The 23,357-nt window shown below is 40.7% G+C and overlaps 1 protein-coding gene across 5 annotated transcripts in view; it reads right to left on the minus strand.

The window, feature by feature from the left end:
• ENTREP2 (endosomal transmembrane epsin interactor 2) overlaps positions 1 to 23,357 on the minus strand; it is a 451,852-nt gene that overhangs the window by 23,063 nt on the left and 405,432 nt on the right. For all 5 annotated transcript variants that reach the window (XM_072796140.1, XM_072796126.1, XM_072796133.1 and 2 more), the window contains one exon: positions 7,365 to 7,472. In XM_072796140.1, coding sequence (XP_072652241.1) covers positions 7,365 to 7,472 — 108 coding nt within the window. The remainder of the gene's footprint in view (positions 1 to 7,364; positions 7,473 to 23,357) is intronic.

Below are 23,357 nucleotides of genomic sequence, written 5' to 3' on the forward strand. Positions count from 1 at the left end.
TCGGACTGAAATTGTCTCTTCTGGGCTTTCTTAGCACACAGAGCACGTTCCTTGCCTTTTCAGCAGGCCTGAGCCATGGCTTTGTTTAATTATGTGAAACAGAGGTGAGTCAGTGGTTATGAGCTGAATGTGTGTCTATCGTCCTCTGCCTGGGAAAGCTGTTGGCCCTGATGCTTATTGCCCAAAGCAGAGCAGTTAGGACAAGGCCAAATGTCCTTGAGATCTAATAGGGACATATTTTGAATTAGTCTCTATCAGAAATTAGAAAAATCAATAGCACACTCAAGCATGAAATGCAAAAGCCAAAATGCTTTCCTATTACACATACAATCCCACCAGGAATGGGAATAACAAGCATTTTCAAGGAGAGAGGTGTGGCGCTCCAGATGATCCTATTAGCAGGTTTAAATTTGTAGATGCTGCCACACACCAGAGGTTTTTTAAGGGCTAAATGACAGGTTTAACCACTTCTGCTCTAAACTCCAGATCACCTTTCCAGTGGTGTGTTGGCTCCATCTTTGGGGAAGCAACTCAAGACTCAGCTTGCTGCAAACTGTCCTATTCACCTAGGTTTCTCAGCCTTCCCAGGCAGAAGCCTGCAAGTGACACTTGACATACACCCCCCCGCCCCCCGCCATCAATATCTCTCTGATGAGGTGGGGTCTGTCTCTAAGCCCAAGGTCACTGCTCCGAATGGCTCTGAGATGCTAGGGCTGGAAGTCTGCAAACCACGTGGCTCAGACTCCCGGGTCAGTTGGTTCCCTGTTGGGCTCTGCCACCAGGGGGCGTTAGAGGGAGCCTGGAAGAAGAGAGCTCCTGTTCTCCACTCCTACCCCTGTGTTCCACCCTAAGGGGTGGAAGCTGCCTCCATGGATGTGCATCCTGTGTATGTTCTCTCTTCCTGGATGTTCCCCACCTCCCTTTCACCTGGCAACCTCCTAGTCATCCTTCAGGAGCTGGCAGGAATGCCCCCGGCCAGCCCACTCACCACACACTTCATGCTCTCACATCTGCAAAGGAGTGGCCAGGCGCAATAAGCCTGCATCGGGCTGTGGTGGGTGGAAAAGTGGCTCTGAATTGTCACTTCTTTCCCAGGTGGGTCACCTGCAACTGCCCCGGTTGTCCCCGTGGAGTGGAGTGGTGCTGGTACCTGGCTGAGGTGCCCACACACCTGATGCAAGCATCATGCTGCCCAGCGCTTGTCATCCACAATCGAGGAGTGCTTTAGCCCCTCCTCATCTGTCTACTCAGCAGAGGGAACCCCAACATGGATGTGCACTGTCCTTCCAGGTGCACTGGAACCAGGGTGGAGGGCTGGGGTACCACCTGGCCTAGGGCATCTTCCCAAGGCCCATCGACAGATACCCTTAAATTTGGTTCTATAAGAACAGCGGGTCTGCTGGGGGTGCGAGGAGGTGAGTGGGCTTGGGTGACCCTGGCTGACCACTGAGGGCCCATGAGACTGTGATCACATTTCTGGTCCCTTTGAGTCTCGATCCTCCTCCCTGACCCCACCTGGCCTGACAGGTCACACTGGGAAACACCACTTCTCAGTCAGAGACCCAGATGGCAGACTTGTGTGGCTTAAACAAAGGACCAGATCACTGGTATGAGCTCTGCAGCCCTAATGCCTCCATCTCCTGTCACAGGGGCTGGTGGGGGAGTAAGGGATGGAGGGCAGGACAAGGGGCTAGAATTTCCAGGAACTCTTTTGGGTTCTGGGCTGCCTTTTCTCCTCTGGGCAGGCCTGCCAGCCTCCTTTTACATCCCTCCCCAGGCTCCCGACCAGCCCCTCACACCCTCCGGCTTCCCTACCACACTCTAGCTACTGAATAATCACCCACATCTTTGAGATTTCCCATAAGGACTAAGAAATACAGGGCAATAGCCCTCTTCCTCTACCCTTCCCGAGACTTGGCAGAAATACTCTAATATTACTACAGGAGAAGTTTTCTTAATCGACTTTTCATCGCCAACCGACCGGATGAACTGGGTTTCCCCTCCCGGTACAGACCCTGCAGTCCTGCTTGTCCGAGGCACACTGCTGCTCTCTGGTCCTGCCAGGACACCAGGCATGCCAGGTGCCTTCCCTGTCTACCCGGGGCACAGGGGTGCATTTCTGAACAGCTAAAGGCCAGTTTAATTACTGCTGTAATTCATCATGACATGAATGCAGGCGAGAGAACTTGCTTGTTCTATGAGAACCCAGTAGAATGCTTTGGAAAGACTTGACAAAGGACAGCCACTGAGCAGAAAGTGCTGCCAAGCTGGGTCCTGGCCAGGCAGCTATAAGGGAGTGGACAAGAGTCATAAAACATCCAGGGGAGACCTGCATTCTGCTCACTTTGCAGGTCTCTCACTCCAATTTAAAGGAACTGAATCTGGAAATCACAGATGGTGCAACTTTTATGAAGTTTATACAAGAAATACAACTTGAAACACCAAGACATAGACCCACAATTGAACAGAAGATCTTGGCCCCAAATCAAAACCCTGGTGGACAGAGGCTCATCTGCATATTTAAAGTCAAAATGTTTGCAGCAAATTCGTTTCACTGTTAGGACTGTCTGCTGTAACTAGCCTTTAAGATATAGGGGGCGCCTGGGTGGATTGGTCAGTTAAGCATCTAACTCTTGATTTCGGCTCAGGGTGGTGAGATCCAGCCGTGAGTCAAGTTCCACATTCAGTGTGGGTCTGCTTGAGAGTCTCTCTCTCCTCCTCTCCCTCTGCCACCCCCCCAAAAATAAATAAATAAAATCTAAAAAAAAAAAAGATTAATCTGATACTTAGTTCTAGTCTGATAGATAAATAGCACCTACTAGGCAGAGATGTTTCTGTTAAACCCAGACCTCAAGGAAGATCACTGTGGGTCCAAGGAGGGCCAGTCTCTGTGGGGCACTGGGGTGAGCTGGAGAGGTGAAAATACTGGTAAATCTGAGTGATTCTGGGAATTCCAGAAGGTGGTGTTACAACCACCCTTGACCCTTTGCTAGTTCCATGGGCAAAGACCACAGCAAGCATGTCTGGGAAAGGCGTGGCACTCTGCACTTTCTGGAGGCGTTCTGCTTTACAGGGCGTATGACTAGTGTTGAGAACATAAATGACAATAATAAAAGATGAAGTTCACAAGCAAGTGCCTAATGGAGGCACATGTAATAGCAAATGATGTCCCTTAAAGTGGCTGGCAATAAAGTTCATGAGGAAGAAAGAGCTACATGAAAAAATGGGAAAAATGAAATTACGCTCAAGGAATAAAACTAAAAATGTGAGATTAGAGACACAGAGGTAAAAGCTTTCTCCACGAAACTATTAATAAACTGAATTTTATAATCAGTCGCCTTTTGCCACTATTTCCCAAACATATTAGAGTACTTCAGCCTTATAAATTCTGATGCTAGACATCAAACTTTGCATCTCATGTATACATGCATTCATGAATAAGTTTCAAAAATGGTTAATTATCCCAAGATGTGAATCCCCAGAAGTAAGGAGGAATTATGGGTTCCCCTGGAGCCAGACTAAGGCCCTCACTGTGAGTCAGTCTGCTGTCTGGAGTGCCTCGTAGCCTTTGGTGCCTAAACGACAATAATGAGAATTATCTTGCTTCCTGTTTCTGTTTTTGGAGTAGAGCTGGAACTTAATGGTACTTGTGAAACAACATGTATGCAGACACCTCCTATATTTTTAAAAAGTTGTAACCCAACCCCTACTAATTGTCTCACTCACATCAAAATTGACAGCAATATATCTAGGGACCCTTTTTCACCAAATCTTCCCAAAGCACTTTTTTTTTTGGTTAAGCAATGATCTTTTTTGCATTCACATTTCATTGGCTTATGTAGCACTACAGTATGTACTCACAAGCCAAATACCACTGGCCTAGACTGGTTTGGGGACAGCTACAATTGTCCCTTGGAAAACTTGTGACCCAACTGCTGGGAGCAGAGCTGGCATGTGGGTGAACCCCAGAAGCAGCCAGTAGGTGGCTGTGCCATGAGGAGTGGGCAGGGCACATTACGGGTGGGATAGAGAACCGTGGCCACTGAGCCAGTGGGTTTAGCATAAGTAGACCAAGAGAGCTAGGACTGTATGTGCAAGGAGCTTCTGGTAGCACCATCTGCACAGGCCTAAACAAAACCAAAATCAAAACCCAGAAACGATTCAAGCACCCACACATAGAGAAGTGGCCAATTGATTGACATTACATCCATGGTACAGATCAATGTTGACATGAAGACATTTCTGTGTATATTGACATAGAGGACATCTGTGATAGTTTCAGGTTATAAAGTCAAGTTTCAGAGTGATATAAATGGCGTGATTCCATGTAGTTAAAAGGAAGACAACAAGGGGCAGCTGGGTGGCTCAGTCATTTAAGCATCTGCCTTTGGCTCAGATCATGATCCCGGGGTCCTGGGATGGAGCCCTGTGTTGGCTCCTAACTCAGCAGGGACTCTGCTTCTTCCTTCCCCCTTGCTTGTGCTCATGCTGTCTCTCCCAAATAAATTAATATTTAAAAACAAAAAAAGGAAGACATAAGGGAAGAATGGAGGGAAGGAGGGACAAGGAATATAGATTATTTGTTTATGTTAATATAAACCTAAGAAATCAAGAAAGAAATGGAAGGATTCGCTGTAAACTTTCCTCAGGAGTATGAGGTGGGAGAAGGTAGGTTATTAACTTTGTCTATGTATCTCTCTATTTTTCTTGTTTCAGTGATCATATATTACTTCTTTAATTAAGCAGTCTAATGAAGTGAAGTCAGAAAATTAAAGTCAAGTCAAATTAAAGCTGGAAAAAGAGGAGAAGACTTTTCTAAAAAATTAAAAAGAACTTGTGAGGCATGCTCATGAATAACTCAATTCCAGGTTCCATCCCTCGGGTCGAACCATAAGCCCCTGGGCCTCCCCTCTTCTCCTTTTTCCCAGATGCGGCCTGTGTGGCCAGCCTTGCCCAGCCTCTGACCCATGTGGTAAAAGCCAACCTCCTCCACGTGGCCAGCAGGGTTTTTCAAAGCCCATGCACATGTACTATCTGATTCCTCCCTCAGCGGCCCCATGAGGACAGCAAAGTATGAACAGTCTTACATAGAGCAGAGAAAACTGGGATAAATAGGCAGTGACATGCCCCAAGGTCACTCACTGGTCCCACAAGGCACCATGGTCATGTGCCACTAGTTCCCTTTTGACTCCCCGGAGATGCTGCAGGTCAGCGGCACAGCCAGGGACTCAGAAGGAGAGCAGAGCCTTGTCTGGTCCCGTAACCCCTGGTAGCAAAGGGAAAAGGACTCACCAGCAGGGATTTAACAAATTTCTACTTCCACGCTAGGGGCTAGAAGCAAAGTTACCCTTGAATACCCAGCAAGAGAAAAACCAGAGGTCCTGATGGTGGCTGTGTTCATTATGACAAGACCTCACTTCCCTATGGTGTTTTATAGTTGACAGTAGATCAAGGACCATGGCACTCATGGTCATGGCTGCAGGAGATTCCCAATAACAAACCAATACTCCCCCCGCATTTAAGAGTCAAATAGGTCACACTTCTTGAATGTTCACCAGGTATGCCATTAGGTCCTCTTTGGAGGTGAGGAAACCAAGGCTCCGGTAGGTGTGGTGACACATCTAGAGTCACTTGCTTCATATGCAGAAGAGGTGGAACTCTGACCCAGACGTAGCTGATTCCAGGACCACTCAGGTGCCGCATGGTGGAATGACAGCATGACCCTGCATCGATGTTATTGCTGTATATGCCATCACAGCCACCGTACACCTGATTTGGATTTAGTTGGTAATTTTCACTCTAATGCTTCAAACCAGGGAAGGCAAACTTTTACACTGATAGCCCTTTGGTTCTGTTAGTTTGGTCAAATTGGTGTGGTATTTACAAATCAATAGTAAAATGTGCGGAGGTGAGTAGAACCCCACAGTACTTAACCTTTCCTTTATACAACACACCAGAGAAAATCACCAACATGAGGCCTCGGTGAGCGAGGCCAAAAGTTCATCACAGCTGAATAACTGTTTAATTAGATCCCTTTCAGAAAACTGCCACCTCTCAGAAAGGTCAGCCTGGCTGTGACAGCTGTGTAGATATACACTGGGACAAAGAGGCGGACGTTGCATATGATTAGAGCCAATGAATTTTTAACATCTTGGTAATGATGCTCTCTGGCCCTGTAACTTGATGAACTGATGTATTGCCATGGGGTGGATAAGAAAGAGCAAATAAAACAGCCTACTACAAGAATAACTTGCTTTTTCTTTTATGAGATGCCTAAGACACTGAGAGGGAAGCAGGATAGGTCTTGAAGAAGCAAAAAGAGAGAGACAGAGACAGAGATGAAGACAGAGACAGACACACAGATGATTCTACCCTTAGCACCGGAGAACGTATCTTCCAGTTTCTGGTTTTTGTAATGTTTTTAGTGGTAATATACTGTACAGTGGGCTGCGTTTCATTCACATCCAAATAATGAAGAGCCTTCATTATTTATTAAGCGTGTACTTATAAATGTATATTAATAAGCGTGTGACCCTTGGTTCTATTCTCATTTCTCCCCCGTGGGAGCAGCGGTTCTTAGACTGTAAGACCCTGGTGGGGGGGCGGTGGGTAGTGTCAAATGATGGCCAGCTAGTGACTCCGCCACTAAATTATGAGCTCAGGGTTAATTAGCAAATCTAAAAAGCACAGATGAGCAGTTTTTCAATTTGAAAGGAACTCATTTTCTAAAAAACCCTCCTTTATTAAAAGAAAATTCTGAAGCTTGAGGAAGCACTTTGCTCTGGAGATTCTGGGCCCAGAGGGTGTCTAGGGCTATAGGATTGTTACTAAAATTACTCAAAGGCACACACAAGGAGCCATCCAGAGGACCAAGAGGGTGGCAGGACTCTATTAACATGCAACTCCAACAATGCCTAAAAGAAATACATTAGTGGCACCAAATGTACAGGTTCTCAGCATGAGGTGACTGCCAAGCACCATGGACTCTCAGGGCCCATTACCCTTGGGACTTCTGGTTGGAAGCTACAAGTGTCTACTCTCCATTGCTTGCTTTCTTTTTTCTTTCTTTCTCTTTCTTTCTTTCTTTCTTTCTTTCTTTCTTTCTTTCTTTCTTTCTTTCTTTCTTTCTTTCTTTCTTTCTTTCTTTCTTTCTTATTGTATTTACTCATGAGAGACACACAAAGAGAGAGGCAGACACAGGCAGAGGGAGAAACAGGCTCTCTGCAGAGAGCCTGATGCTGGACTCAATCCCAGGAGCCCAGGATCATGACCTGAGCCAAAGGCAGATGATCAACCACTGAGCCACCCAAGTGCCCCCTCTCCATTGGTTTCAAAGTAGCTTGGGAAGGAAGGGGCCCACTCACCATCTGCAGGACATCGGAAGAGACCATCTGCATGCAGCACATGGCTGTGGCCAATGCGCACACGATGGTGGAGAGGACATTGAGGGCACACACGCTGAAGAGGAGATCCTGTGAGAGAAAAATGCAGCAGAATGTCAGTCTCATCTGACAACATGGCAGATCCTTAGCATTTCCATCAAGGTCTGGAATGAGTGTGGCCAAATGCCATCCACTCCACGTAGGTTTTTCTTTTGTAGACTTTTGTTCTTTTTTTTTTTTTTTTTTTAATAATCAAAACTGGCCTTTAACAGAGACACATTTGTTATCCTTCTACAGTGCTGATCAAATTATTCTTAGATACTAAATGATGTATTTCACACTTTCAATCACTACCAGGCACTCACTGTCTGAGAAAATCTTGAAATCATCAACATTTCAGTGGGTGGGCTATCTTTGGCAATTAAAATGTAACTCAAAATTTTGAAGAGTTTAGTAAAATGCCAAGCTTTTTAATTAAACTTTTAAAAAAAGATTTTATTTATTATTCATGAGAGAGACACAGAGAGAGGCAGAGACACAGGCAGAGGGAGAAGCAGGCTCCCTTTGGGGAGCCTGATGTGGGACTCGATCCCAGGACTCTGGGATCACGACCTGAGAGATGATCAGCCACTGAGCAACCCAGACATCCCTTAATTAAACTTTTTACCTTGAAGTACCAGTAGATTCACAGGCAGGTGTAAGAAATAATACAGAGAAGTCCTGCCTAGCCTTTGTTCAGTTTCCTCCATGGTAGCATCTTACAAAACTACAGTAAAATATCATGACCAGGACTGACAACTGATGTAGTCAAGATCTAGAACATTTCTATCACCACAAGGATCCCCACCCCACGATGACCTTTCAGAACACACGTACCTCTCTCCCCATCCTTCAGCTCCATCTCTCATTCCCAAACCCTATTAACCGTTAGTCTGGTCTCCATTTTTATAATTTTGTCCTTTCAAGAATGGTACACGAGTGGAATCGTACAGCACATAACCTTTCAAAACTGGCTTCTTTCACTCAGCATAATTCCATCAAGATTCATCCACTCTGTTCCATGTGATCATTCCTTTTTATTGTTGAGCAGTATTCCATTGTGGATATACCACAGTTTGCTTACTAGGGCATCATGTGAGAAATATCTGTGTTGTTTTCAGTTTGGGGCTGTTACAAATAAAGCTGACATGAATGTTTGTGGGCAGGTCTTTGTGTCAACCTAAGTTTTTACTTCCCTGGGAAAAATGTCCAACAGTACAATTGCTGGGTCAGATGGTAATTGAATGCTTAGTTTTGTAAGAAACTGCCAAATTGTTTTCCAGAGTGGCTGAATCATATTACTTTCCTACAGAAATGTATGAATGATCCAGTTTCTCTGTTTCCTTGCCCACATTTGGTATCACTATTTTTATTTTAGCCATTCTGATAAGTGTGCAATGATATACCATGATATACCATGTCTTTTTAATGGCTGAATAATATCCCATTGTGTATATATACACCACATCTTCTTTATCTATTCATCTGTCAGTGAAAATTGGGCTGCTTCCATAATTTGGCTATTGTAAACAATGCTGCTATAAACATAGGGATACATGTATCCCTCTGAATTAGTGTTTTACATTTTTTGGGTAAATACCCAGTAGTGCAATTACTGGATCATTGGGGTAGTTCTATTTTTAACTTTTTGAGACACCCCCATACTGCTTTCCAGAGTGGCTGTGCCAGTTGGCATTCCTACCAAAAGTGCAAGAGGGTTCCTTTCTCTCCACATCCTCACCAACATTTATTGTTTTTTTGTGTTTTTGATTTTAGCCATTCTGATATGTGTGGGGTGGTATCTCACTGCAGTTTTGATGTGCTTGAAATGTATTTCTTAAATAATAATACTTCAAAGTTAAAATCCTCCTTGATCTGAGGCTACAGAATGGATGTATTGATAGGCCTGAAAACAACATTAATTTCATTGTATGTCCATCAGAATCAGTCTGTATTTTGAATCTTTGAAGCCAGGCATTGACTTTTCCTTTCCAGCTACAAACATCCTAGATGGATGGCATCTTCTTCCAAAATGAGGTTATTTTGCCGACATTGAAAATCTACTGTTGAGTGTAGCCACCTTCATTAACTTAGATCTTCTGGATAACTAGTTGCAGCTTCTACATCAGCACTTGCCATTTCACCTTGCACTTTGATGTTATGGAGATGGCTCTCTCCCTTAAACCTCAAGAAGTAACTGCTACTAGCTTCAAACTTTCCTTCTGAGCTTCCTCCCTCTCTCAGCCTTTGTAGAACTGAAGAGAGATAGGGCCTTGCTTTGGATTAGGCTTTTGTTTAAGGGAATATTGTGGCTGGCTTGATCCTCTTTCCAGACCACTACACTTTCTCCCCATCAACAATAAGATTCACTTTCTTAACATTCATGTGTTTACTGGAATAGCATTTTTAATTTCCTTCAAGAACTTTTCTTTTGTATTCACAAATTGGATAGCTGGTGCAAAAGGCCTAGCTTTTGGCCTATCAGAGCTTTCAACACGCCCTTTTCACTAAGCTTAATCATCGCTAGCTTTTAGGTTAAAGTGAGAGACATCCAATTTGTCCCTTCACTTGAACACTTAGAGGCTGTTGTAGGGTTATTAGTTGGCCTAATTTCAACATTGTTGTCTCTCAGGAAGCAAGGAGACTCAAGGACAGAGAGTGAGCTACAGAATGGCTAGCCAGTGGAGTGGTCAGAATACATATAATATTGATCAATTAAGTTCACCATCCTATACATGGGCATGGTCTGTGATGCCCCGAAACAATCATAATAGTAGTATCAGAGATCACTCCTCACTGGCCACCATAACAAATATAATAACAATGAAAGTTTGAAATACTATGAGAATTGCCAAAATATGAAAGAGATATGAAATGAGGAAATGTTGTTGGAAAAACGTTGCCAATAGATTTGCTCAAAGCAAACCTTCAATTTGTAAAAAACGCAGTATCTGAGAAGTACAATAAAATGAAGCACAGTAAAACAAGGTATTCCTGTAATGATATATCCTCCAATCTAATCTTATTCATACAAAAATGTACAAAATACTGTACATACTCAAAAAGCTATCAGGAAAAAAATGGATCTTTCACCTAAAAGACAATGGTATTAATGAGGCTAGTTTCAATGATCGAATCAAGGGGTTGACAAATCCTCACGAGAAAATATACTCATTGTATTTCCTCATGGAATGCTTGATATATGCACTAGGTATGTGTCCAAATGACCTTTTGGTCTGAGAGCATTCCCAGTGGTTTTACTCATATATACATGAAATGTATTCTTATCTATACCATCCTTTAAGAAAGTTCCTCAATCGCCTGTAAATTATTGTGATCACACCTTTGTGCAACCCCTTTCCCTGCTCATTTGCTCTCAAAGCTGCCTTGTAAAATAGCCAAAAGGAGGATGATAATGATAATATTATAGGGGACAAAATTAACATACCATGTTTAAACACATCCCCAATGTTAAGTCATTCAATGACAATGTGAAGAGAGAGAACTGAATCTTGTTTGTAAGATTTGTTAGGCAGAAGAGAGAAGAGTTTGGTCTAGGGCTAAGTATTCCCCATTCCTGAGGTAAGAGTGTTCTGGGCCCTCTGAACAATGTGGGAACAGGTGCTACTCTCAGGCCTGCACCAATTTCTAAACCTTTTTCTGTGATTCTTTTTTACGATTCCAATAGTTTCTTCATATGCATGGGCTAATCAATATTCAATTGACTACTCCAGGGGGATCCTCTGAAGATCTCAAAATTCTCTTCCCTCCACTACTCTTGTCCTGGGAACTCTAGTCCCCAGGCCTTAGTCTCCCTAATTTTCTTAGCTCTATGTCTCCAACTCTGGGAGTCTGCAGGGATCCTCCTGAGATCCCCTATGACCTGGAGACTTCGAGGCTATAAGCTGGGGCCCCTCGAGGGCTTACCTCATTTGTTGACCATATTTCAGGATCACTGTCCTTATTGCCTGGTGTGTCTTCACATTTTGTCTCTTTTGGTTTTTCTTGGCTGGGACCGTGGGGAGTCACTTCACAGGTGGGAGACTAAATCCAGTCCTTATAATTCCATCTTGGTCAAAAGCTCTTGGTGGCTTTTTTGGTATTCATTTCCTAAGTGGTTGCAGCAGGACTTAGACAGCTGCCTTAAGTTCTTTTGCAACATTACTATGGCCATCCCGAGTGTCCTCCCTGCCCCTGTAGCCACTAAGGATGGAGCAGGGTGGGAGCTCAGTTGTGGAAGAATACATGCACAGATGTGGTTGGAGAGAGGCTAAGGAGCTTGGATTTTATTCTCTAAGTGATGCGATACTTCTGAAGGTGTGTTGATGTTGGGAAAGAGATAATACAAACTATTTTCACAAATGATTGAGACACCTTTTGTAGGGCCAACTGCAGAAGCTGGGATGTAACAGGTGCTCAGTAAACATGTGTTGAAATGAGAGGGTGGAAACATGGGGGTGAGCACGTTTCCACTGCAGCAGAAGGGTGAAACCAGAGCATGTGGAGGAAGAAACATGGAGACTGGGAGTCTTAGAATGACTATGAAGCTGAAATCAACAGGGCATGGCCACTGGTTGGGGACAGACCAGCATGAGGGAGAAGAATGAGAGTAGGAGATGATTCTGAGGCATATATTGAGAATGGGAGCCTGATGCTAGCAGTGTGCCAGGGGCCTGTGGGAAAGAGGCAGTCTTTGAAGAATAACCAGTGTGATCTGGGACACATAAAGCTGGTTGCCAGGGACCTGCCCAGAGAGATGTTCATGATCAGTTAGAAAGGTGGGCTTGGAGCTCATGATGAAGATCAGGACAGGAGATGCAGGCTAGGTGTCATCCCTACAGAATCAATATGTGTCTTCCTCTGTGGGTACCCTTTGATATATCTGATGACCTGGGGTTTACTCATTCCCTCTTCCAGATCCACCAGACTGCAGGGGATTAGGGTGCTTCAGACTCCCCAGAGAAGAGGGCATTCTTTGATGAAATTGCCATTATCACCTTAAAGATACACCAGAGATAACCTGAGATAGTATGTAGAAATCTTATATATATACATATATATATCATATATATATATATATGACCCCCTGAGATATATATATATATATATATATATATATCTCAGGGGGTAATTTTAAAAACTAGAACCAATATAGTGACAGCTCATAATGTACCATAACCAAAAATATAATCAATGCCTTAATTTTGTCCTCAATCTAAAAATTTCAACTTTATTGACCATATATTCCACTGTTCTTAAAAGAAATGCCCTTCTGAAAAGAATATTAACTTTATATATACTCTCATTTGCAACCAAATAAAACCTCTCAAAAACCCCCCACAAATCACATCCTTTTTTTGAATATGCATCATGAGGCAAACACCGCTTTATGTCTCATGGAGTGTATTCATTTGAAACACACACCAAAAAAGACTTTTTTTCTTCTTCTTCCAGTTGTTAAAATGCTTGGCTCCCCGCCCCCCCCCCCCCCGATAATGGCACAACACCTGGAATTATGCTTATGTGTTTCTTTGGAATTCTCTTTCTGGCTTAAATAATACCTTTACTTCTGCCCTTTGACAGCTTTATCAGAGATTCCTCCACAAGCACTGAAATCCATGTTCTATAAAATATTTTTATAAGGTCATTCAAAATGGCAAGTGTGAAAACAAGGCATGTCTTCACTGTGGATGCTAAGTTTCGCTGCCAGCCACTGTGCATACTCACTCCAATAAAATTTGCCCAGAGGACAAATGGTCTTACGTTCATTTCTATTAGCTCCCTGACCATTTGTCCCCCTAAATATTTCTTTTCTTTCTTTGAATTAAAAAAGAGATCCCATAGGAGACCATTATCAGCCACAGCATAAAAATTAAGTGAGGAGACCATAGCTAACAGTAATTTTATGTCTGTTATAATTAAGGGATGGGAGTTGGGCTATATCAGAATTATCCTATTGAAGCTTATTAATTACTCAATGCAGGGATGTCTATCTTAGAGGGTCTTTCATGGTAGGAATGGGACTCAAATGTGGAAAAACTGGATGTTAGAAAAGGTGGATGGAAGTGTAGGGCAGTATGACCAGAGAAACTATGCTATCCCCATCCTGCTCTGTGTTCCAGGTGGGTAGGGCCATGCTCGGTAACTTCCAGGGCTTAGAATCTCCTGTATGGAAGCATAAGGTACACTCGCAATTGGGTTGTTCTGCTCTGAGCATGAAGCAAATACATTAAGACTTCAAAACTCTGCACAAGTAGTTCTCATGTCACCAGCTTGAACGCAAGCATCCTCTGTGGGTCTTTTCCATCTGTCCCCTGCTCCCGAATCCCAGGCCTGTCCAGTTCAGGCCTTCATTCACACCTACATTCCTGGACAACCTACCCCAGCTTCCCAACTGCTCTCTACCTCTTCTGACTCACCCTACCCAGGTGGAGTATTCTCTAATTGCAGTCCTTTCTTATGTGACTTTGCCTCTTGAATCCACATGTGACTCCAGTTTCAAGGTCCAGGTTGAATCTCATTTCCCCCAGGGTCTTCTTCTCCAACAGCCGATATCCCAAAGAATTTTTCCTCCTTTGAAGCCCCAGGATGACCTGCACCATGTATTCTTTATTGCACTGTGATGTTAGACATTGGCCATGGACTGTTACCTGACATTGCATGCAGATCTGCGTTGGGAGGAGCAATCTGCCAAGGACCCTGAGCATACCTGTAAACTCCTGCTGCGCTTGCCGAGAAGAGAAACCTGGACTGCTCATTACCCCACTCATTTCCCAGGGTTGGGTTTGCAAGAAGCAACCTTGAGGAAGGAGGTATCCTTAACCTTAGACAAAGTGTAGGCTTATTACAAATGCAGCAAATTCTCCAGGCTCAGGGCTTCTCTCCCATAATGCAGTCTCACTGCGTGTGCAGGCATTCATGATGGGCCCTTTGCAATTGTCCCAAGAGACTTGAGGGCCACAGGGAACTGACACAAACCAACATGAAGTTCTGGCAGTTGCTTTTGCCATGAGTAATAGAATCCTTTGTCTCTGAGTCAGGGGTCTCATGTCTTCTGCCTGAGAAGTGACAGTAAGTGCAATAGGCTACTTTGTTAGCTTGAGAGCAAGTACAATCTCAGACCCTGCATAGTTCCTGACAGTATATTTCCATTTTAATTTTGAGAGGACAGCAAGAACAGAGACCCAGTCTTCTGTTATTATTTATAATGGAATACCTCACTCAAAATAAGCGACTGGTAAACACTTGTTTGAAAATGTACAGGATGTTTCATTGTTCTTTTCTGAGTTTTAAGAGAAGACTGGAAGGAAATGAGATGCTGAATTTCTAAATTTCCAACCACACACACAGAAAAATTCACCATCACCCAAGTAAATTCATGGATAAGCAAAGACTCTGAATAAGAACTCTCATTGGTAGTATGATGTGTGTGTGTGTGTGTGTGTGTGTGTGTGTGTGTAAAATTTGTGACTTCTCTTTTCCATAAAATTTTTCAAGTGATGAGCACATCTTGGAATAGATCCCAGGCCATTTAATTTGTCTCTGTAGAAAGCAGTTCTTGCAGACAGCAGTCTTCGTGGCTGGCTTGAATACTGATCTTACAAATGGAGCTAAAATTAGGCTCATATAGAAAAGGTGAGTGATTTACGAAGGAACTTGTGAAAGTTATTTCCAGATGCAAACATTCTACTTAGGATCCCTACAAATTTAAGTGAAATTTGGTCTTGCTTTGGCCTCTTGAGCATCATCAATAACACAAATGCTACTAGAAGAGGACAGGTTTGCTTCTCATACAATATGTGCTGTTTGTTCAATCACACTTTTAACTTTGAGCAAGGACTCAGGGGAGATTTACACTCCCCACAATGGTGCAGAACTGCACCTTATTTGGTAATCCAAAACCTGTTCTTTGCCCCCTGAAGCATTAGCTTTTGGTTTCTAGTTGGTGGATATAAATTGCTTAGATAACTATATAAGTAACAGTAATTCACAGACTAATTATTTTCTTGTAATTCTATCAAGTTTTAACATCAAGAAAACAATTTGCCATGTTCCTGAAATTCAAGAAAGGGTAATCAGGTAAAAAATAAGCTCCTCTACCTGTGTGTGTATGAGTGCATGTGTGTGCACATATATGGATCTTTGTATATGTATATTAGTTTTTTCAAAATTTCCTTTTGATTTTCTCCTTGACACAGTGGTTGTTTAAGAGCATGTTAGTTTTCACATATTTGTGAATTTTCCAGTTTTCCTGCTGTTATGATTTCTAGTTTCACTTTATTGTGGATAGAAAAGATACTTGGTAGGATTTCAATCTTCTTAAGTTTATGTTAAGACTTGTTTTATGCCCTAACCTGTAATCTATCCTGGAGAATGTTCCGTGTATTCTTGTGGTGATGAATGAAATACTCTGTATGTATCTGTTAGGTCTATTTTGTTCAAGTTCACTGCTTCTTTATTGATTTTCTGTCTGGATGTTCTATTCATTATTGAAAGTGGCATACTGAAGTCTACCATTATTGTTTTGCTGATTTCTCCTTTCAAATATGTCAATATTAGTTTATCTATGTAGGTACTGTGATGTTGAGTGCATATTTATTTACAACTGCTATATCTTTCTGTTGAATTGACCTTTATCAATGACCTTCTTTGTCTATAAACAGTTTCTGACTTAAGGTTTACCTTCTCTCATATAAGCATAGCCACCCATTTTCTTTGGTTACCATTTACATGGAATATCCTTTTCCATCCCTTAGCTATTAGCCTATGTGTATCCTTGAATCTAAAGTGAGTTTCTTGTAGGCAGCACAGAGTTGGATTTTTCTTTAATCCATTCAGCCACTCTATATCTTTTTATTGGGGATTTAGTCCATTTAGATTTAACATAATTATTGACAGAGAAAGATTTACTAATGTCATTTTGTTAACTGTGTTCTGTTTGTCTGCTAGGCCTTTGTTCTTTTCTCCTTCTCATGTCATCTTCCTTTGTGTTCCAGTCTTCTGGTTCTTTTTTTTTTTTTTGGTGATGATTCCTTTCTCTTTTGTTTAACTTTTATAGGTATTTTCTTTGTGATTACCCAGAGGCTTACATAAAATATACTTCTAATGGTCTGTATATATTTTACAAAATATATCTTTCCTATATATTCCTTTATAACATATATTTTTCCCATAAATCCAGAATTTTTAAAAACTCACTATGATTCTAACTAGCCTCTAGCCTTAAAACAGTGTCAAACAAAACATTACCATATATTTAGGAAAGAAAAAATAAACAAATGTGGTCAAGAAATCTTTGGAAAAGAAGAAGGGCTTTGCACACCTGAAAATGTGCCATACGTCTACAATCACAAAATAGTGTGGCACTGATACAGGAATAGAAGAGTTATAGGTATATAACTATATAGATATATATATAGATATATAACTATATAGAAGAGAAGGTACAGATCCTTATCATAATAATGGCACATTATATTACTTGTGTTGGGATAATTAGCCATTTTTTAAAAAACAAATGAGACAAATCTAGATATGAAAAGAACAAGAGAGGAAAATTCTTCCTTGTGAACCTAAACACAAAAATGCTAAGCAAATTGCTAAAAAACTAAATCCAGTAGCATATTAAAAGATTCATTATAAGGGGCACCTGGGTAGGTCAGTAAGTTGAGTGTCCAATTCCTGATCTTAGCTCAGATCTTGATCTCAGAATTATGAGTTCAAGCCCATGGTGGGCGTGAAGCTTACTTTAAAAAAAAAGCATTATGACCAAGTTTGTTTTATTCCTCCATTATAAGGATGTTTTAACACAAGATGATCTATTAACGGAATTCACCCCATTAAATGAAAACCATATTAAATCTCAAAACCATAGTTAATCTCATACTTAAATTAAATTATTTCATATTTAAATTAAATTAAATTATTATATCTCATATTTAAATTAAAATTATTAATTAATTAAATTATTTAATATCATTTAAATTAAAACCATATTTAATCTCAATAGATACAAAATAGCGGTTGCAATTCCAACACTACTTTAAAAGCTCCTAATAAACTAAAAATACATGAATGGTCCTTTAAGTTAAGAAGCCCTACAGCAAATATCAGGTAGGAGATGGGGATGGCTACCATTATCACTTCTATTCAACACCATATAGCAGATCTCAACCATTGGAATGAAACACTAGAAAGAAGTAAATTACATATAATTAGAAAAGAAGAAAAGCTGCCATTGTTTCCATATGATATGATTACTTACATATAAAACCCAACAACATTTTCAAATATTTAAATTAAGATTAGTGGACAATGTTGCTGGATATAAGATCAATATGCAAAATTAATTGCATTATCATATACCAGCAACAAACAGGAAGAACAATTTTTTCTAAGATATGATTTTAGGGTGCCTGGATGGCTCAGTCAGTTGAGCATCTGACTCTTGATTTTAGCTCAGGTCATGGTCTCAGGGTTATGAGATTGAGCTCTGCATCGGTCTCTGAGCTTATGGGGCACCTGCTTGAAAGTCTCTCTGTTTCTTTCCCTCGGCCCCTCCACCTGCTCATCCTCTCTCTTGCTCTCTAAAAGAACAAAAAAGTCTTTAAAAAAGTATGATTTTATCACAGCAACAAAAATACACTTGAGAATATAGAAAAATGGATGAAATGATAAATAATATATTGAGAACTAATAAATAAGACAGACTGTAGTCATGAATAGGAAGACTCAATGTCATTAACATGTTAATTCTCTACAAATTAATTTATAAACCTAATTGAATTCCAGTAAATATGACAACAAGGTTCTGTGTATGTGTGTATAGACTGTCAGGATGACTCTAAAACCTAGAGAGCAGAGTATAAGGCCAAGAATTGCCATGGCAGACTTCCACTTCAGGTAGTAGGGTTGGCAGACTTCCTGAGATGGGGCCCTCCCCATCTGTAGAACAGATTCCAAATAATGTGTGGTTCTTGATGCATTGATGACATTGCAGAAATAGAGGAGATCTCCAAAGACCTCATTTCCACTCCTCCTTCCAAATTGGAGGACCAACTTATGAGCCAAAACTAGAACTGGATGATGTGAGCAGAGAGCAAGTCTAGGAACAGGATTGTCCAGAGGGTAACTGCTAACACCAGAACTGGAATTTGGTTCCTTGGGCTAGCAGTAAAAAGGGTCAGTGAATAAAGATTCCAGAATTCAGCTTAGACACTCAAAAGAAACTAAAAGTGTGCAACAGTTCCTGGCTTCTAGGAGAGGCAAAGATGAATTGTTTTTGGAGGAAGTAGTCCTCAATTAGGTCCACAGGATTCCTATACATTAGGATTAAGCAAATAGGAGTTCTCAATCAGAAATCATCCTGTATATGAGGACACGAGCCACCCACCAGTGGAAGGCATCAGAAAGAATAAAATGCAGATTTAGATTCTAAAGGACTTCAAATACCGGAATTGTTAGAGATACGGAGTACAGAACAGCTATGTATATGCTTAAGGAACTATTTTTAAATGGAAGCACAATGATAAATCATGAATAAAGATGACCGGAATGAACATCAGGTCTTTAAATTTATTTTATTTTATTTATCTTTTTTTTTGTTTTAATTTAGCAGCTGGAGATCAGCTCTTGGTTGCCTAAGCCATCTCTTCTGAATACCAGCTTTTATAAGGGTACGCCTGAAGTAAATTTGGATTTTATTTCTTTTGTCTCCTCTTGCATGGAACAAGAGCATAATTAAGCTATCATTGATTTGGAGTATGCTGATTCTTTATTAGTTTATTAAGAGTCATTATGCAGGATGCTATTGGCTTGTGAAATTTATACATCAAATCTGTATTAAGTAATTATGCAAAGACAAGAAAAGGAACTCTAAATTAGTAGATCTAAAAATTATTTAAAAGGTTCAACAAATCTGCTTAATTTTGATAGGTTATGGCAGAGGTGAGAGTTCAAAGATTTAACAGCTGGCACAACTTGAGCACCAGCCAACCAGGCAGAGCTCAGCAATGACAGGGTGCCCATAATGCCCCAGTGGCTGGATCCTGAAAGATCCTGGGTTCCAGAGAAAGGCTCAGGGCAGAGGAGTGTAGATATCAAATGTAAGGACTACATACTAACACTTATGGGAGGGAACAATAGTTTTACTTTGGGGTACATTTATAAGTTTAAATTCTTACCAGCTATCAAGACATCATGAAACTGCAGTCATGAAGACACTGTGGTACCAACAGAGGGGAAAAAGAAGATTCATTCATATAAACAAAAAAGTGAGTGTGGGAAAAGATGCAAATAAATATTAAAACAATACATGACAGATGATACAAAGAAGATTTTTATTAAGAGAATGAACTGGGATCCCTGGGTGGCGCAGCGGTTTGGCGCCTGCCTCTCCCTCTGCCTCTGTCTCTGCCTCTCTCGCTCTCTCTGTGTGACTATCATAAGTAAAAATTAAAAAAAAAAGAGAATGAACTATTCAATAATCTATGTTAAAATAATTGGCTATCCATACATCATACTGATAAATCAATGCCATATAGATGAAGGACATAAATGTGAAAGGAAAAATTAAGTCAAATAAATACATAAGAGTAGCCTTCTGCCCTGAAATAGGGATGGGCTTCTAAAACAAGACAAAAAACAAACCTTATACAAATCAATTAAAAAGACAATCATTAGAAAAATAGGCAATAAACATGAAAGATAATTATCAAAAAAGGAAACAGAAATGATAACTATCTGAAAAGATGATCTATTTCAGTAGTAGCTGAGAAATCCAAATTGTGATCATACAATACCTTTTGTATGCCTGCTAGATTGGCAAAATATATTAAAAAATACTAAGTGCTGGTGATGTGGACCAATGAGGATGCTGACTGATGGGAGCAGAGACTGATACAGTTACTTGGCACCATCTTCTAAAGTTGAATATTTGCAACAATTGTATTCCTGAGACTATTGTCATAAGCAGCTCTTACCACATGGACCATAAGACGTATGCATAGGTATCCATTCAGACCAGTATTGTTACTAACAGCAAACAGGGACCCACTCAGTGTCCTTCCACAAGGGAAGTGATGAATACATTGTGTTATGCTCACAGCTGTGAGAATGAATGAATGAATTACAACTACACAAAACAACATGGATTAATTTTAAGAAAATAAGTAGTAAATGCTTATATACCACTTGTAAAGGTAAGGAAAAAGCACAAAACTAAATCATATTGTATACAGGCACATGTGCCTATGTGATTAAATTATAAAGAAACAATTAAGGAATAAAATATATAAAATTCAAGATGGTAAAATACAAAATTCAAATTCTTTGCTGGAGAAGCACACAGGTAGATGCCAAGGACTGGTGATATTCCAGTGAGTCCCAGGTGTTCATTTTAGTATTCTGCATTATAATCTATATAATACTTATTCTATTGTTGTATCCATTATTGCATTAAGAGATACTAAATGGAAATTAAACAAAACAAGGTGAAAGAATCTGTATCCATCACATATCAAGAGCTATTATAAAAGTAGAGTGATAAAAAACAGAAAAATAGACTAACGGAGCAGAGGAGTTCACAGAAAGAACCACATGTATATGGAAAACTGACATATGACAAATCAGTAGGAAAAGGATAGTGATAAATGGTACTAGGATAATTATTTATCCATACAAAATCATTACTAATTACACAACCATTCACAAATGGGAATTTAAAAAACCTAAACCTGAAAAACAGAACTCTACAACTATTAGAAGAGAATGGAAGAGACTATCTTTATAACTTTGGGGAAGGAAAGTATAGTCAATCCTCGTTATTTGTAAATTCCGTATCTGCAAATTCATGTACTTGCTAAAATCCATTTGCAACCCCAAAAATCACCCACAGTGCTTTCCTGGTCATTTGAGGACATGCATGGAGTGGGAAAAAATTCAAGTTGCCTGATGTGCATACTTCCAAGCTTAAGCTGACGAAGGATATGTTCTGCTTTCTTGTTTCAGCTCTCACACTGTAAACAAGTGTCCTTTTCATGGCCTATTCAGTGCCATATTTTTTGTGCTTTTTTGTTGTCGATTTTGCTATTTAAAATGCCCCCCAAATATCATTCTCAATGGGGAAGCACTGGGAGCCTTTCCCCTAAGATCAGGAAAAAGACAGGGATGTCCACTCTCACCACTGCTATTCAACATAGTACTGTAAGTCCTAGCCTGCAATCAGACAACAAAAAGACATTAAAGGCATTCAAATTGGCAAAGAAGAAGTTAAACTCTCCCTCTTCGCCGATGACATGATACTCTACATAGAAAACCCAAAAGTCTCCACCCCAAGATTGCTAGAACTCATACAGCAATTTGGTAGCGTGGCAGGATACAAAATCAATGCCCAAAATCAGTGGCATTTCTATACACTAAAAATGAGACTGAAGAAAGAGAAATTAAGGAGTCAATCCCATTTACAATTGCACCCAAAGGCCTAAGATACCTAGGAATAAACCTAACCAAAGCTGTAAAGGATCTATACCCTAAAAACTAGAGAACACTTCTGAAAGAAATTGAGGAAGACACAAAGAGATGGAAAAATATTCCATGCTCATGGATTGGCAGAATTAATATTGTGAAAATGTCAATGTTACCCAGGGTAATTTACACATTTAATGCAATCCCTATCAAAATACCATGGACTTTCTTCAGAGAGTTAGAACAAATCATTTTAAGATTTGTGTGGAATCAGAAAAGACCCCGAATAGCCAGGGGAATTTTAAAAAAGAAAACCATAGCTGGGGGCATCACAATGCCAGATTTCAGGTTGTACTACAAAGCTGTGGTCATCAAGACAGTGTGGTACTGGCACAAAAACAGACACATAGATCAATGGAACAGAATAGAGAACCCAGAAGTGGACCCTGAACTTTATGGTCAACTAATATTCGATAAAGGAGGAAAGACAGTCTCTTCAATAAATGGTGCTGGGAAAATTGGACATCCACATGCAGAAGAATGAAACTAGACCACTCTCTTTCACCATACACAAAGATAAACTCAAAATGGATGAAAGATCTAAATGTGAGACAAGATTCCATCAAAATCCTAGAGAAGAACATAGGCAACACCCTTTTTGAACTCGGCCAAGCAACTTCTTGCAAGATACATCCATGAAGGCAAGAGAAACAAAAGCAAAAATGAACTATTGGGACTTCATCAAGATAAGAAGGTTTTGCACAGCAAAAGAAACAGTCAACAAAACTAAAAGACAACCTACAGAATGGGAGAAGATATTTGCAAATGACGTATCAGATAAAGGGCTAGTTTCCAAGATCTATAAAGCACTTCTTAAACTCAACAGCAAAGAAACAAACAATCCAGTGATGAAATGGGCAAAAGACATGAACAGAAATCTCACAGAGGAAGACATAGACATGGCCAACACGCACATGAGAAAACGCTCCGCATCACTTGCCATCAGGGAAATACAAATCAAAACCACAATGAGATACCACCTCACACCAGTGAGAATGGGGAAAATTCACAAGACAGGAAACAACAAATGTTGGAGAGGATGTGGAGAAAGGGGAACCCTCTTGCACTGTTGGTGCAAATGTGAACTGGTGCAGCCACTCTGGAAAGCTGTGTGGAGGTTCCTCAAAGAGTTAAAAATAGATCTGCCCTACGACCCAGCAATTGCACTGCTGGGGATTTACCCCAAAGATACAGATGCAATGAAACGCCGGGACACCTGCACCCCGATGTTTCTAGCAGCAATGTCCACAATAGCCAAACTGTGGAAGGAGCCTCGGTGTCCATCGAAAGATGAGTGGATAGAGAAGATGTGGTTTATGTATACAATGGAGTATTACTCAGCCATTAGAAATGACAAATACCCATCATTTGCTTCAACGTGGATGGAACTGGAGGGTATTATGCTGAGTGAAG

Source organism: Canis lupus, chromosome 2, assembly GCF_048164855.1.
Source record: "Canis lupus baileyi chromosome 2, mCanLup2.hap1, whole genome shotgun sequence".
NCBI lineage: Eukaryota > Metazoa > Chordata > Mammalia > Carnivora > Canidae > Canis > Canis lupus.